At 38.3% G+C, this 15898-nt stretch overlaps 1 protein-coding gene across 1 annotated transcript in view; it reads right to left on the minus strand.

Annotated features, from left to right (window-relative positions):
- SPATA13 (spermatogenesis associated 13) overlaps nt 1-15898 on the minus strand; it is a 116937-nt gene that overhangs the window by 50590 nt on the left and 50449 nt on the right. The window contains exon 2 of the mRNA XM_042457058.1: nt 10391-12196. Within this exon, the coding sequence (XP_042312992.1) occupies nt 10391-12043 (1653 nt within the window). The 5' untranslated portion in view covers nt 12044-12196. The remainder of the gene's footprint in view (nt 1-10390; nt 12197-15898) is intronic.

The following is a 15898-nucleotide window of genomic DNA, read 5'->3' on the forward strand; positions in this document are numbered from 1 at the left end:
GAGGTCAGGAAGAAAGAAAGGCACTGGAGAAATAATCTTTTAGCTAACTTTTTTTCCTGTTTTCTCCTACCACTGCTGCATAACTCCTGAAAAAATGTGTATAGAATCAACAGAATTCTGGTCAAAGACTACTATGACATACAAACAGAGATCAAACACACAAAAGTATAATTTCTATATTAAACTTACAGACCCATCATATTTACCTTAAACAGACCCAACACGCACAATTACACCCGCCCTGTATGTTATATATTTTAGCTTAGCTATATGAGAGGCTCAGTCAATATCTTGTGTCCATTACCTTGATAAGGTTTTGTGGTCCAATCCATTCAGATGCAAGTTCAGCAATAGATTTGGTGATTCCTGATTCTGCTAGTGTAAGAGCATTAGGTCAAACAAAATTAAAAGTAGTTTAGAGTTATCCACCAAAAGATAACCAGTGCCTTCTTCTCTAAGATGCTGTGCCCAGATGTTCTTCATATCTTATATGCAGCATCAAAATCTTTTATGTGGTGCCTTTTAAAGTTAAAAACAAATTTAACTTTAAAAGGCACCACAATTTTTTTCATGGCATGCCATGCCTCTGTTCTCTACATTCTCTGGGTTTCACTCCTCAAGCCATCCCTGCCAATTTCAATTTCACTTTATACTCATTCAGGTTCCCATGTACATTTCGTTGCCTTCCTTGGTTGATGACTGTGCCAAGGAATGCAAAGTTCTTAACATCCAAAAGCAGAGTACAGGAAAAGAACAATGCTATCATTAACAGGGCAAAGCATTTTTGTTCTTCCTTTTGCTTTGGCTACTTCTCTAATCTCCTGAGACTGAAACACCACCATTAAATTAATTTTCTTAAAGTATCATTTTAGTTAGATGAGAACAAAGAATCGACAGAAAGATTTGTAACCCAAGTTGCAGCAGTGGCCTTGCCTCCCATTCTTAAAATGGTTTACAGCAGTTGTAATGAGAACAGTTGCTTATTATCTGTTCTTGGGAAAATACTCTCAAGAAGCCAGCAAATAATGTAATGTTAGCTGGATAAATCCCATTCCATTCTTTACTCTCATGATTAAATATTATTTTTTCCTACCAACATAACTTGGGAATGAAATCTTAAAGACACTTGTTCGGGAATATCACACCATACAGTATATTGAAATGAATTTTACCAATTTCTATACAGATGTGAGATTTTAAATTTTTAAATTGGATTCATAATAAAGGTATAATTTACCAATCTGATTTTTACATCTCTGTAGATTCTTGCCATCTGTATAACATAACATATGGTTAAAGTATTAAGGACTTGGGAATATCATACCCTATACTAAAATAAATAGGACTCATGTTTATACAAACATGCATTTTTTGACCTTTCAGTCTGAATCTTGACATCTATATAACTTTACAATTTTATTGTAAAGATAGATTAGAATGACACTAATTGCTTAAAGAATTTTGTGAAGCAAAAGGAAGATCTAAAAGAGTAATACTGATTTTAGCATTATCATAATCATAATTAAAGAAGTTAAAGAAAATTACACTTATTATGAGGAAGAGAGATGTATCAGTCTCCATGTTACAGAGGAACCACCTCCTAGAAGGCATACTGATAGGATTTTCTAATGCTTCAGAAAACAAGATAAATCACAAAAGACTGCATCCGGACTGCAGAAATTGTTCACTTTAACACCATTTTAACTAATATAGTGCAATGCAGTCTTAGATAGTTTTTTTCTGTCTTTTTTTTGGGGGGGGGGGGGCTTTTTAAGCTGTGTCTTATTATTCTAATATTTTAATATTTTAACATTTTGACACTGTTTTTGGTTGACTGACTTGTTTTTATCGTAATTTTTTCCCCCTGATTTCTTTTAGCTTTATATTTGTAAAGTGTCCCAAAAGCATTGCCATTTGGGCAATACTTAAAGATTATTGTTAAACAATTAAAGCTAATATACACTTTTAATTACAAGAAATTACTCCAAACCTTACTCCACTCCTATCAGGTGCATCACTGCAAATATCAACATACCATATTGCACACCACAGATGTCATAAAAACAGAGGTGAGGTTTGTGATAAGCATGTCTATCATTCACACTTTTTTAAAAAAGCAGATAAGAGTCCGGCTAATTCAGTTACACCCTTGAACTGATTATTGTATTCTGATCCTTCTGTCTAATGCCATGCAAATTGAAATACAGGCGTATAGGTGACATTCGCAGAACTGGCCTGACAATAGTCATACATTTATTTATTTTTTAAAAATGTCTTTACTGGATGTGCTATTTAACTGATAAAAGAATAACAGGTTTAGTCAGAGATCTAATCATCATATGCTTAACTTCTCCATCAAACCTGTCTAGCAAAACAAATTGTTATTTTAATCTATAATTTAAAGTTACTGAAACTGGTGTAATGTATATTAAAGCAGAAACTGGGAAGATGTCAACTAAATTATTGTAGCAATTATTAATTCAATTGGTGATTTTAGAAAAGTCATTAAACTAGCTGCAATAATGGAATGTAAAAAGTGTAAAAAGTGTGAGTAGACAGTGTATATGAAATACTCTGCATGCTTGAAAATCCTGGATAAAAAGTTCAAGTGTTATTTATCTTAAACATTTATACTAACCTTCGTCGATACAAACCATAATTCTCTCTTTCTCTCTCTCCACACACAAAAATGCACAGATACACAAACATGTGCATACACTACTATTACCATCTTTATCATCATCATTCATGCAATGAGCTTGAGATAACCATTTTCAAGCTGGCATAATCACTCAGCATTATAGACATTAGGCCATAACCTGAACTTAATTTGCCTGAACAGTCCACTATCCAGGCATAACAATATCTAATTTCCAATCTGTTCACACAATGAACATACATAGTCGCCCCTCCAAGTCCGCAGACTTGAAATCTGCGGACTTGGAAATCCTGTATATACAGTGGATCCTTGTTATACGCTGGGGTTTGGTTCCAAGATCCCCCGTGTATAACAAAATCCGTGTATGCTCAAGTCCCATTAAGTATAATGACATAGCAAAATGGTGTCCCTAATAAAAAATGGAACATCAAGGTAAATTTATACTTTTTTGGAACATTTTCAAACCGTGTATGCTTGAATCCGTGTATAAAAAATCCGTGTATAAGAAGGGCCGGCTGTACTGTATTTAACAGAGTTATACAACTAATGTGATGCATCCGGTGGGACATCAGAGATAATGACAATAACAATATCAACATCATCATAATCTCTTGCAGAATGGCATTTCAAAGTGCTCTAGAAATTTATGAGACTTTCACAATTCTTTACAATCTTAATAAACACAGTGATGCTACTGGATGTATCTAAGAGAGTTTTCTAAACAGTTAGTAATTTTTAAAAAGACGTGGCTTGTTCAAATTTTATATATACATATATATCGTGCAAGACTGGTGGATCTGAGGACCAATTTTCTGTCACTGGACCCACCCAAACTGCCAAAAATGCAAAAATATAAAGAATTGATGTAAAGAATCACACTCTTTGTTTTTGAAAAGGTTCTTTTAAAAAATAAATAAGTTAAACAGTACCTATTTAAAATATAAATATAAAATGTAAATCACTGTGCTGCCTGGGTTGTTGTAAATCTCCTTGAATATTCACATTACTTTCCCCTGTAGATCCCTTCACTGGCTACCAGGTCAGGTCAGGGCCCATTTCAAACTTTTGGTCCTTACATTTAGGGTTTTGCACTCTAATCTCTCGGCTAGTATGGTATGCACCATCTGGAAAGTTAAGATCCACAGGGAAATGATTATTGTCTGTTTCACCAAAGCACACAGCTCTATCAAGGCTGTGTACCTTTCAACATCTGTTGAAATGTCTTCCTCCCTCTGGCTCTCCAGCTGGAGGAGGAGCTTACCAGTTGAAGTGCTTCCTCTTTCATTTGTCAGATTAAGCTGCTGAGTTGTGTTTGAGTTTGCTGGGGTGGGTAGTGGCTGGTGGGATATTTCAGATTTTATGTATATTTATAGAATTATGTTTTATTGCCTTTGTCTCTGAAAGTATATGTTTGATGTTCTGCCCTTTGGTAGAAAGGTTGTTATAAATAAACATTGTTCTTGTTATTGCTCCTGGATATTATTGCTCCTGGAGGCTTCCAGGAAAGTCAGTTCATCCTTCCATTGCCAAAAAACAGTTGGTCTGGCTGTATGAGGCCAGGTGCTTTACTCACGCTTGTAAAATTTGCATGGCTTTAGGTTTATAATTTTCTCACCAGTAGATGGCAGCTTGAGAACACAAATTGAGAACACAAATTGACAGGCTATTTAATTCCAAAATACCCTATGTATAGTGACCCTAAGGCAAGAACCTATTCTGAGGTTTTCTTTGGCGTAGAGTCTGTGACTTGCCCAAGGTCACCCAGTGGGTGTCCACAGCCCAATAGGTAATCGAACCCTAGTCTCCAGAATCCTAATCCAATGCTCAAACCACTATACTACTACATTGGCTAATCTGTTTTACTGTGTTTTAATTGTGTATTATATTGTTTTAATATTGTGTTTTTTTAACTAAATTGACATTTAATTGCTTGTTACCATATGCAACAAAATAAATTTAGAAGTGTTTTGGGTTTTTTTTATTCTTCAAAGCACAAATTCACATATTTGTCAAGCATAAACAGCTTCAAAACCAGGAGTTTAAATGTTCTGTGTTTTCCAGTACCTCCAAGGATCCTTAGTTGCAATTTGCTTCCAAATTGGGAACAGAGAATTTCCTAGTTTAAACAAAGCGTTTCTAGTTCCCATAAAAGCTGAATATTCAATCCAGATTCATGGCTTCTTCAACAAATCAAATAATCATGAGCACCAGTTCAAAAGCAAAGAATGCAAACCAGAAAACACTGCAAATTGCAAAAAAATTACAAAACAGTAGGTTCTGGATTATAACAAAATATAGGCCATGATCCTAGATCAAAATGTGCAGAGCCTAATACTATGTGCACACAGCTCCATGCATGCACGCAACTGTATGGCCCTGGAGATGCTTCCTCAACTGTTTACTGACTTGGAGCAGATACCAGGAGAGATGACCAGACAGAGCCCTCCCAGATTGCAATTGTGCAGCTGGTAAATGGGGAACATTCAGTCTTAAATACAGGACAGAAACCTCATTTCTTTTTCCCAGCTGCAAAATTGTGCCTGCCCACCCCCACTGCTAGTGAACAGCCAAGGCAGCCTCCCAGGAGTCTGACATCTGTGTTAGGAGGGATGTTTTGAATGCTGCTTGACAATCCAAAACAGGCAAACAAAAGTGCAACTCTGAAGTTATGCGCATATAGGATTCCAGACACCTTTTTTTGACACATGAAGATGTGTTATAAATGAGCCAGACTATTCATCATGTACAGGCACAGCTCAACTAACAAAGCCTCTGACTAAGAAGCTCCTTTTTACAGAGGCTTTTTATACCCATGGCAATCCTGATTTTCTTCCCTGTCCCACTGGGTGGTGACCTTGGGCAAGTCACATGAATTCAGCCTCAGGAGAAGACAATGGCAAACCTCCTCTGAACAAATCCTGCCAAGAAAACCTCATGATATGTTTACCTTAGGGTCGCAGGCAAGTCAGAAATGACCTGAAGGCACACAACAACAACAACTTCTGCCCTAGCTGGTAGTTTTGCAGCAGTATTGGCATTGGGAGGATGGTGATGGAAGGCTGGAGAAACAGAGACTTTTGGGGTGTCAGGTTGCCATAGAATGTCTACTGTAAACAATGCAATAAACCTTAAGCTGGGAAAGAATGGAATTCTGTTCTAGATGATCCCACTGCAGTCATGTGTTTGTGTAAACAACAGGCAAGGTAAAAAACAGCTGTCTTGTGAGCATATGGAAACAACAAAACAGAGAGAAATGGAGTGACAAAGTAAGCCTCACCACCTTTGAAAACATGTTTAAAAAAGCATAGATCTGGCCATTAAAATGGAAATTATAAGAAAGGTGGAGGCTGGTAACAGAAAAAAAGTCATCCTGGATGCATTTTGGACAATGCCTTCAGGTCATCTCCAGAAGTTCAACATGTTTTTGTTTACTTATGAAAAGTTTACCTAACCTGGTTGTTTGTTTCCAATGGGCATACTATTAGTTTTGAATTAAAATCTTTGCTAAAGCATGTTGAACTGCTCTTTTTTTTCTTTTTCTTTTTTTAGTGGTAAAAGAACGTATCCCTAGTCTATGCATAGTCTTCTTACATTTGGTATCAGATTTTCTGTTAAAGAAGTAATGCCCAGAAACACATCTACTTTAAACACATCTACTTCGCTAGCTGATGTATACTTGCATAACACTATCTACTGTATTTTAATGTTCAGTCTTGGGAAGATTTCCTTCCTAGCCTTTGTTTTTCATTCTGGGCTTGTTTTCAGAAGAATGGAAATCTCCATTACCTGCTGTGAGAAATTTGCTGGGAACTTCAAGAAGAAAGTTGCCCATATTCACTAAGAACTTGATGCCACACCACAGTGATCATGGTGTCTGGGGAAATATCTATCTTTTGGTGCCAAACTAAGGCGCAGTACAGACCACTGAGAAACGGCAGCCTGCTGACACCTGTTTTTACTCCGGAGATATGGCACTGCCCCCAAACTACACGCTGTCACTCCGGAGTAAAAAGAACCTGGAAAAACCAGGTTCTTTTTGCGCCACCATAATTATGTCATGACTGCACCACATGATGTGTGGACGCTATGCGTCTGTTACGTCATAATGGTGGCACCCAGGTACATGGGACGTCATGATTACTGCACCGTTGGCATGTATTAGGGTTAGGGACTGCGCGGTTGCTGCGCAGTCCCTAACCCTAATATCAGCGCCAACACAGTGTTTTTGCATGTATCACGCCTAAAATATGGTGTAAGGATCTTATCTTGAATCTGTTAAACCAAATGGTGATACATTGTATTACACTATTCTTGTGTATATTGTATGGAATTCAAAGATATAGCTGTGTTAGTCTGTAGGATCAGTTTGTAGAGAGATCTTGTAGTACCTCTGAGACTCACTAAAAGAAAGAATTTGGCAGAATGAGCTTTCGTAGACTAAAGTCTATTTCCTTACACTTTATGCATATGAGAAAGTAGACTTTAGTCTACAAAAGCTCACGCTGCCAACATCTTTCTTTATGATATGAAGTACTATATAATATTTCAATAAATTAATTAATTTGAATCCTGTCAAATGAAGATGTCAGGAACTTAATCAGAGACCATATGAATACAACAATTCACAAAAGCTCACGTTCAAACAAGTGTTAGTATTTAAAGTACCAAAAGACTCTGTGCTCCATCACTGTGAAATGCTTAAAGGATCATGGTGTGTGTGTGTGTGTGTGTGTGTGTACACAGATCTGATTAATTTGCACATTTTATTCAAAGGAGATAATTTGTATGGGATTCACAGAGACAAAGGAAGTGAAATTTGAAACCAAATTATTCTGCAGTGCTGACATTCATTCATCCTTCCAAATAGTGGAGCAGATTCCAGGTGCAGGTGTACAAAGTAAAACTATGTTTTCATTCTGTCATGAAATGATTCAGCTGTGTGTGGTGTCTGAGGTTGCATCCACACTGCAGAAATAATCCAGTCTCACACCACTTTAACTGTCATAGCCCAATGCTATGGAATTCTGGGGTTTGTAGTTTATCATGGCACCAGAGCTCTCTGACAGAAAAAGCTAAATGTCTCACAAAACTATAATTCCCAGAATTCCATAGCACTGAACCATGGTAATTAAAGCAATGTCAAACTGGATTACTTCTGCAGAGTGGATGCAGCCTGAGACAGATCTTTCCCCATACAATATCTCCATTATAAACTATTTTAGATTTAACATGTCCAATAGAATATAGCCATGCACCCAGTTGCAACTTATTATTACAAAATACATCAGGTTTCAGTGATGTGGCTAAACAACAAACTCTATAACCTAAATTGTATTGCTAACCCTAACTGGAGCAGAACTATTAAATCAATGATTGAATCATAAGATACTTCTTATGTATCTCCCACTGATTTAATGGGTCTGTAATGACTGGGCCCTCTAGTTGGGACTAGCAGCTGGATTCAAGCTTGTGAAATTTGTTATAAAATAGTTGAAACAAATGTGATTTGTATATTTGGTGAAACTATAGACACTATCAAAGACAGCCAGTATGATGTAGTGGTTTGAGTGTTGGACTATGACTCTAGAGACCAAGGTTCAAATCCTACCACTACTGACTGACCTTGGGCAAGTTACATTCTCTCACTCTCAGAGGAAAACAAAGGCAAAATCCCTTGGACAAATCTTGCCAAGGATACACCATGATAGGGGAGCCACAAGTTGAAAATGACTTGAAAGCACACAACAAGAAAAACAAGGACAACAGCAAACACTACCAAAACAAATCCTAACAAAATAACCTGCAAACAGAAAAAACGTAAGGGGATTATATGCTTTTCTGAGTTTTGTTAATCAGTTCTTTCACCATACAGTAATGCTCTGAATCTTGTTAATCAACAGAATTTCTACTGCACAGCACCAGCAAACACTCATACCACGTTTCTATCTAGACACTACTTCAAATAAAGCAGCAGAGCAGCAGCAGGCAGAATTTCGGAAGATTTGCAAGGTGTATAAAGATCACACCAGCAGAAAAGGGAGACAAAATGGAGGGGAAGAAACATCCCCAATTCGCATAAAAGGTTTTTTAAAAAAACACTTTGCAGTAACGCAATACTATAACTGTTAGTGTATGTTGCAAGTTAAGAATGAGGAAACAAAAGAAAAGAGAGAGTATAACATGGCTTTGAAAACCACAGAAATGAGTAACATTGGTTCCTCATCCTGCTCTTAAACAAGTGTCCTGTGCTATTTTTTGCTAAGGCTATAACACCTCTGGTGGCCTAAATACCCTAAAGGTACTATATCCCCTCTGATCTTGCTAAGCAGGGTCAGTCCTACTTAGTACTTGGATGGGAGACCACAAATACCAGGGGCTGTAGGCTATATTTCAGAGTAAGAAACTGGCAAAACCATCTCTTAGTATTCCTTACCTAAGGAAACCCAATTAAATTCATGGGGTTGTCATAATTCAACAGGTGACCTGAAGTCATATACACACACATTGCACTTCTGTATCTCAATTTCGTTTATACAGCCATGGCTATATATATATGCACTTCAGTTCAGAAGGTCTAAATATTGCTCTTGGAGTAATCTATGGGAATTAAACACATGCCACAGTATTACTTAATGCAGTTCTTTCAAGAGTCAGTTTTTTTCCAATATACCCACAGACCTCCAGAAAATGGTATATAGTGTCAAAGGGCAGAGAGAAACTATAATGAGAAAAAAACATGCAGACCTTGGCAGAAAAGGTAAATGGAACCAAGCGCTGTTCCAGGACACATACATTCTCTTTCAGTAAAGTCAAGAATAATCTTGGTTTTGAGCTTTCAACTATATAAACTTTAAATTGTACTGGCAAAATAAAATGCATAAAGCTGGACATTAATGTCTATATTTATATGATGTAACACTTGAAGTGAAGTGGCTTATAGCAGTTTTCATAATTCTGCAATATGTTATGAAGACTCTTAAACCAAGATTTTCAGGTACTATATATAATAACATTGTTGAGAGAAGTCATAACAAGGAAGGCATCTGAAACAGTTAAAGAACCAAAGGAAACCATATTGGAACTGAATTTAATCTCCAGGTGCCATTTTATAAACAGATTAAAGCAAAACAAAAATTCCTTTTGAACAAGACTCCATGTAGTTTTAAGTAACTGCCAACACACAATGCCATTCAAACCTAAGAAAATGCCAACAGTTTGTGACAATTTGTTCATCTGCCATTGTGCAGCCTTGTCTTGCATCTGGGAGAATGAACTGCAAGGTCAATTACCAGTTCAGAACCACCATGCAGTTTGCACTAAATGATCCTTGTCAGGCCTCCAGCCCAAAACTCTCCTAGATTGATCCTGCTCTCTCTTGCTCCTCTTGTCACAAGGTAGTAAGTTTATGAACTGCCATAAAAGTGCCCTTGCAGTCTGTATTCCAGTGTGTGCTTTATTAATGTCAACAGGAATTCAAAACAGCTTGGTATCCTCTGCAACACTCAATTATTTAAGATTGAAATCTTACACACCCTTATGGGAATAACCCCCATCAAATTTAGAGGGAGCACCTTCTGAGCAAATGTGTCTAGCTCTACAAAAAGAGTAAACGCACACACACACACGTACACAGACACTCATGTTAGTTGAGCCACTCCACACTGCTTACTCTATCCGGAAGTAGTGTACTGCTGCTTGCTTTAAAGACATAGCATTTTATTTTGTGCTTACCTCTTCCTTCTTTTCATCGGCACTTGGAGCTAAATTGAGACTCAGCTGAGAGTGGCTGCTGATGCCACTGTCTTCATTTGTATCGTCATAGTACACAGCTTGCACAGAGTCCTGGAAGTAAACTGGACTCTTCCCCAGCTTTGCAGTATTCCCCTCCCCCCTTTCCTCACTTTCCATTGAGCTGAGCGACAAGGTGCTGTGGCGGTCAGGACAATGGAAATTCATATTGCACTTGACGTTTTCAGTACTAAGGCTCTGAGGCTTGGGGACGGCAGGTCTAGCAGGGATGACAGGATGCGCAGTGCTACATGTAAACTGGCTGGAACTTTTGGGCCCTTCAGAGTCTTCGTAAAAAACTTCATTAGGAATTGGTCCAATGTCCTTAAGAGGAGGTGACAAACAAAGAGAGTCTGAGAGTTCACAGGATGATATCCTATTGCTGCTGTCATCCATGGTTAACACCGTTGTCCCAACACTGTCATTCTCAGAACTCAGGACCCGAGATCTGCAAACAGCTGAGTCTTGCTTACATCGGGAAGGTACACATCTCCGCCTGTCATTCTCAGTGCTGCTAGAAACCCGACGTGAATAATCATCATGCAGTCTACTGTTTGGTCTTGTTCTCTGGTTCTGTTCACTGGAGAATGGAATTTCACTCTTAGGACTGTCTTTCTTCAATGTAACATCAGTAACATTGCTGACAAGTTTCAAAACTCTGTCAAAATCCTTTGCTCTAATTGGGCTTTTCCAGCGTTTTGATCTTCGCTCCGAGTTCCTGTTCGTTTTGTCTGAGTCAGCTGAAGAAGTGCTTGTTGTCCTCTGTGGAGTTTGCTTTTCATTTACAACTCTGAGGTCAGTGAGGTTTGAGGTTGACTTCCTTTTGAATGAACTTTTTTTCAGAAAGTTCAGGTTATCTGTGCTCTTGCTCCTCCTGTAGATCACTTTGTTGCTTTCAGAATCTTTCACAACAATTTCACAAATCTGGGGTTCCTGGATGACAGGGGATACCGTCCTTGTATTGTCCTGATGATCCTGGATTTTATCAGTGTCTAATAAATTTATACGACCAATCCCATAGGCACGTCTGATGCTGCGTGACCGATGAGTATTCCTTAGGAAGGAATCATCACCTTCCTCTCCATCTGAATGATCTGAAACTAAAGGATTATCTGCTGTACTTTGCAAATCCTGTATGGGTCCTGAATAAGAATACCTGTTTGTCTGAACTTTCACAATTGCACTGTTTGGGACACACTTTCTCATATCACTGTCAGGCATATTGTCATTTAAGTTGTCTGAATCTTCCTTGCCTGGATTTCCTTGAAGAACTGAAGATTTTAATTTCTTGAAAGATCCAATTTTTCTAATGGAAGATAACGTATTCCATGTTGAGGAGTTCCCCATAACTATCAGGGAGTGAGGCCTTTCCACATTGGAACCAGACCTTTTTCGAGGAGTGGAAAAAAAGCGCATGATTTTGGAAGGGCTGGTTTTATCATCCTGGCTTTCATTTTCACAGTTGCTGCTCACGTCACATTTCCCATTATGACATAACGAGGTAGCATTATTCCTAGATTCTTTATTATCCATCACTATACAGGCAACAGGGGTGGCATTTCCACAGCCATTCTGGTATGTGGTCATGGTTTTCATGCACACATGAGGACAGAGGAGGTTGTAGCTCACATCCAAAGCCTTATCCTCTTCATCCTCTCCAAACTGAAGCTTTTCTTCATTTGTGCATCTTTTGCAGTTATTGAGTTCACATCTATTGTGCGAATTTAGCTCTCCAGTAGTCTGTACTGCCTGCACCAAGAAAACAAAGCTGGCATTTAGCATTTTTCTCTATAGAAAAGAAGGATTCTTTGTATAAAATACTGTACAAGGCAATCTTAAACAAGGCTCCCTCATGGAACTGAGGAAAACTTTGAGAGTGACACCACATTAACCTAGTTATTACAGTATAGAAATGCTATGATAAAATTTCATTTTCTCTGATAACTGTTATATTCACTCTGCTGGGTAGCAATAGTAGATAGATTTGAAAGGACCCAAAGACAGATCAAAATGTATTTTTTTCCATTGATCAAAGCTTTGCTCAATTCCTCCTATGCTTAAATCATTATATTGATGGACTCTTCTTGTACCTTAGTTTCTACCCCAACCAACACAAGAGGTACACTCCACTTTCTGATTCTCTAAGGAGAACAAAAAATATCTATTGATCAACCTGAAATAGCTATCAGACCTCTTTTACCATAGGATGGCAGTGTGCCAAAAGTTTGGAGCACCTTTTAGGAGAACTACATGTATGATCTCTTTTGGTTTACAGAACTCCTTGCTGCATATTTCCAAGACCTTTGTGTTTGTTGAAGTACAGTGGTCCTGCCACATTTGCTGGGGTTAGGGGTGAAGGACCCCGGTGAATATGGAAAAACCACAAATAAAAAAACACTATTCTTTTTAACTAAGAGAACACCTCTCTAGGAATCTCCAGGTCCTCCAGTGCAACTTTGTGGTCAACATCTGCCAGAAGATGATCATAGAATCATGCCAGAGGACCTACAAATGCCTTTAGAAGTGTTTTCTCTAGAAACTAGTAGGTTCTCCAGTACAACTCTATGGTCAACCTAGAGATTCCCAGAGAGAACATATTAATCAAAACCCCAAATAATTCAATCTGCAAAAGTAAAATCTGCAAATGTGGAGGACCAACGGTAATGTTTTGTCTGCCAACTTTGGCAACATCAATGATACTTAAGGGGACAGGGCAAGAGGCAAAACAAACAAACAAACAAACAAACAAACAAACAAAAAACCCAAGGACTGGACCCAGAATTACCAAATCCAACTCCACTAACCATCTCATGTGTTCATGTCTGATGTGTGGACCTGACCCAGCATATAATCACTGAATGCATAGTTCAAGGTGGATGCAGCAGATTTCACACCAAATGCTTTGCTTATCCTAGCTGGATCTGCTACTCCTTATTGGAAGATCCCCCTTTGATCATGTGAACTTTCTGAACTAATTTATAAGCAGGAAGTAAATCCCCTTAGCAACCATAGAAGTTGAGAAGAGGCAGCCAGCCTAAAGAAAACAGGACAGAAAGCTACTCTATTCACAGCATTTAATCTCCTGTAAACCACCCTGCAAACTTGTGGAAGGGAGAATATGAAGTCCTAAAATCAAAATAATTAATAAATTTTGCCAACACGTTTAGCACATGGTATTACGTTCTTCTTAGAATCTAACATTTAATAAATGCAAAAGAGAAAGATGGAGAAAAAGGCAGGCCAACCACCTAAAATTAAGAATCCTTCGACTTACGCCAAACAAGCAGCAAATTGACTTTCTGCATGGATTAGTAGAAATACGAACCCTCATGACATTTTTCAGTCCTGTTTTAATTTTTAGAAGAAAAATATACTTGTCACGCCTAGTGCACACTTTATGCCTCCTCATATAATTTTAGCTTTCATGAGTCAATTCCTCCTTACAGACAGATTTCATTGCTTTTTATCTGAAGTCTGCCTTACTGTGGGACTTTAGCATCTTTTAACATCCCTCTTGTGTTTTCATCTCCCTCTGCTACCTTGTTTAAATGATCACAGCACAATCCACAAAACAATCAAACAGAGAAAATTACTCAATTGACAGCAATGCATACGCTTACATTTAAGCATTCACAAAGAGCTACTTGAAATGAGTCTGGTATGTTATTTCAGAAAACAATTCAGTAGCTTTAGATTTATGTATGGTGGGCTCTTGGTGTCTGCTAGGGTTTGGTTACAGGAGTCCCATGGATACCAAAATCTGTGGATGCTCAAGTCCCATTATATACAATAACATAAACCCACTGGGTGACCTTGGGCAAGTCACACTATCTCAGCCTCAGAGGATGGCAATGGCAAACCCCCTCTGAAGAAAGTTACCAAGAAAACCCCAGGGTCACCATAAGTCAAAAAGGACAAGAAGGCAAACAACAACAACAAATTTGGATTATAATTGCTGCTGTTTAGTATCTGTTGGAAGATTTTTTTTTCATTCTGTTTCTCCCTTCTTAGATTGATAGGGATTTCCTGCATGCAAACTCTCATCTTTCTCTCATTTAAACTAGCCATGTGATTTAGGTCACTTCTCCTTCGGGACTAACAGACATTGTCTCTAAAGATTTTCAATTGAACTGTTGGTTTTCCATCTTCCACATCTCTCAACTTTCTTTGGAAAGATGGTGAGATAAATACTTCTCTTTATCTGAACTATTCACTAGCTAGAATAGGATATAGCTTCTATGTGAATATAGATTAAGGCCTTTAGTAAACTTTTATTTGAATGTAAAGCTACTAGTGTTGTTTTTGGAATCAGTCTCAGTTCTTAGGGAAGCGTTGCATGGGACGGACTGCCCAAAAAGCATTGGCGCAGGACAGACTGCGTGGCTTCCCTCTGGAGGAAAAAGAACCTCGAAAAACTGGGTTCTTTTAGCGCCGCAGGATGTAACAAGTGTATGTAAGCAGCGCACATCGATGTGTGGATGCTGTGCATCACTTACATCACAATGGTGGCACCTGTATGGGCGGGATGCTGCCATTATAGCGCCGCCGTGCAGTGCTAGGGACTGTGCAGTTGCCGTGTAGTCCCTAACCCTAAAAACGGTGCTAGCACGGTGCATTTGGGCCTTCCGTTTCAGCCTATAGTTAGATAAAGGCACATTTCTGCTACTCTGCTCCTTAAGGCTAGACTCTATCAGGCTTGGCCTTGACATTTTTGATATTTAAATATTTTTGTTTCCTTACCAAAAACTGAAGCCTTTGGAAACTAAAATTGCCCTACAGTATCTACAGTGTGTGTAGTGGTTTGAGTGTTGGACTACGACTCTGGAGAACAGGGTTTGAATCCTGGCTCAGGCGAGTAAAAAGCCACTGGGTGACCTTGGACAAGTCACACTCTCTCAACCTCAGAGGATGGCAATGGCAAACCTTATCTGAACAGATCTTGCCAAGAAAACCTGATGATAGGTTATCGCCTTAAGGTTGCCATAAGTCAGAAATGACTTGAAGGCACCCCACAAAAATAAAAGTACCTACACCTCACTCTACAACAACATGCAAGTCACACTCTGTCAGCCTCAGAGGATGGCAATGACAAGCCATCTCTGAACAAATCTTGCCAAGAAAACCCCATAATAGGGTAGCCATCAGTCAAAAACAACTTGAAGGTACCTAAACAACAACAACAAATTATATATAGTGGCAGAAGCAAGGTTTGTTTTTTGGGAACTTTCCCAAAAAGCAAACCACAATTCCAAATATATATAATAAATCTCTGAAAAGCACCAGGTAAATTTATTGCACTATATAAATAAACATTAATAATAATAGTTAAGTATAGATATCTAATGCGATTCCTTCATCAGAATCTTTTCACTTCTAAATCAAAGTTTATTTTGGGGGGGAACTTTTATATAGATATTTAGATACAGATATATAAAAAGCTTCCCACCCCCC

The sequence above is a fragment of the Sceloporus undulatus genome, chromosome 3 (genome assembly GCF_019175285.1).
Source record: "Sceloporus undulatus isolate JIND9_A2432 ecotype Alabama chromosome 3, SceUnd_v1.1, whole genome shotgun sequence".
In the NCBI taxonomy this organism is placed as follows: domain Eukaryota; kingdom Metazoa; phylum Chordata; class Lepidosauria; order Squamata; family Phrynosomatidae; genus Sceloporus; species Sceloporus undulatus.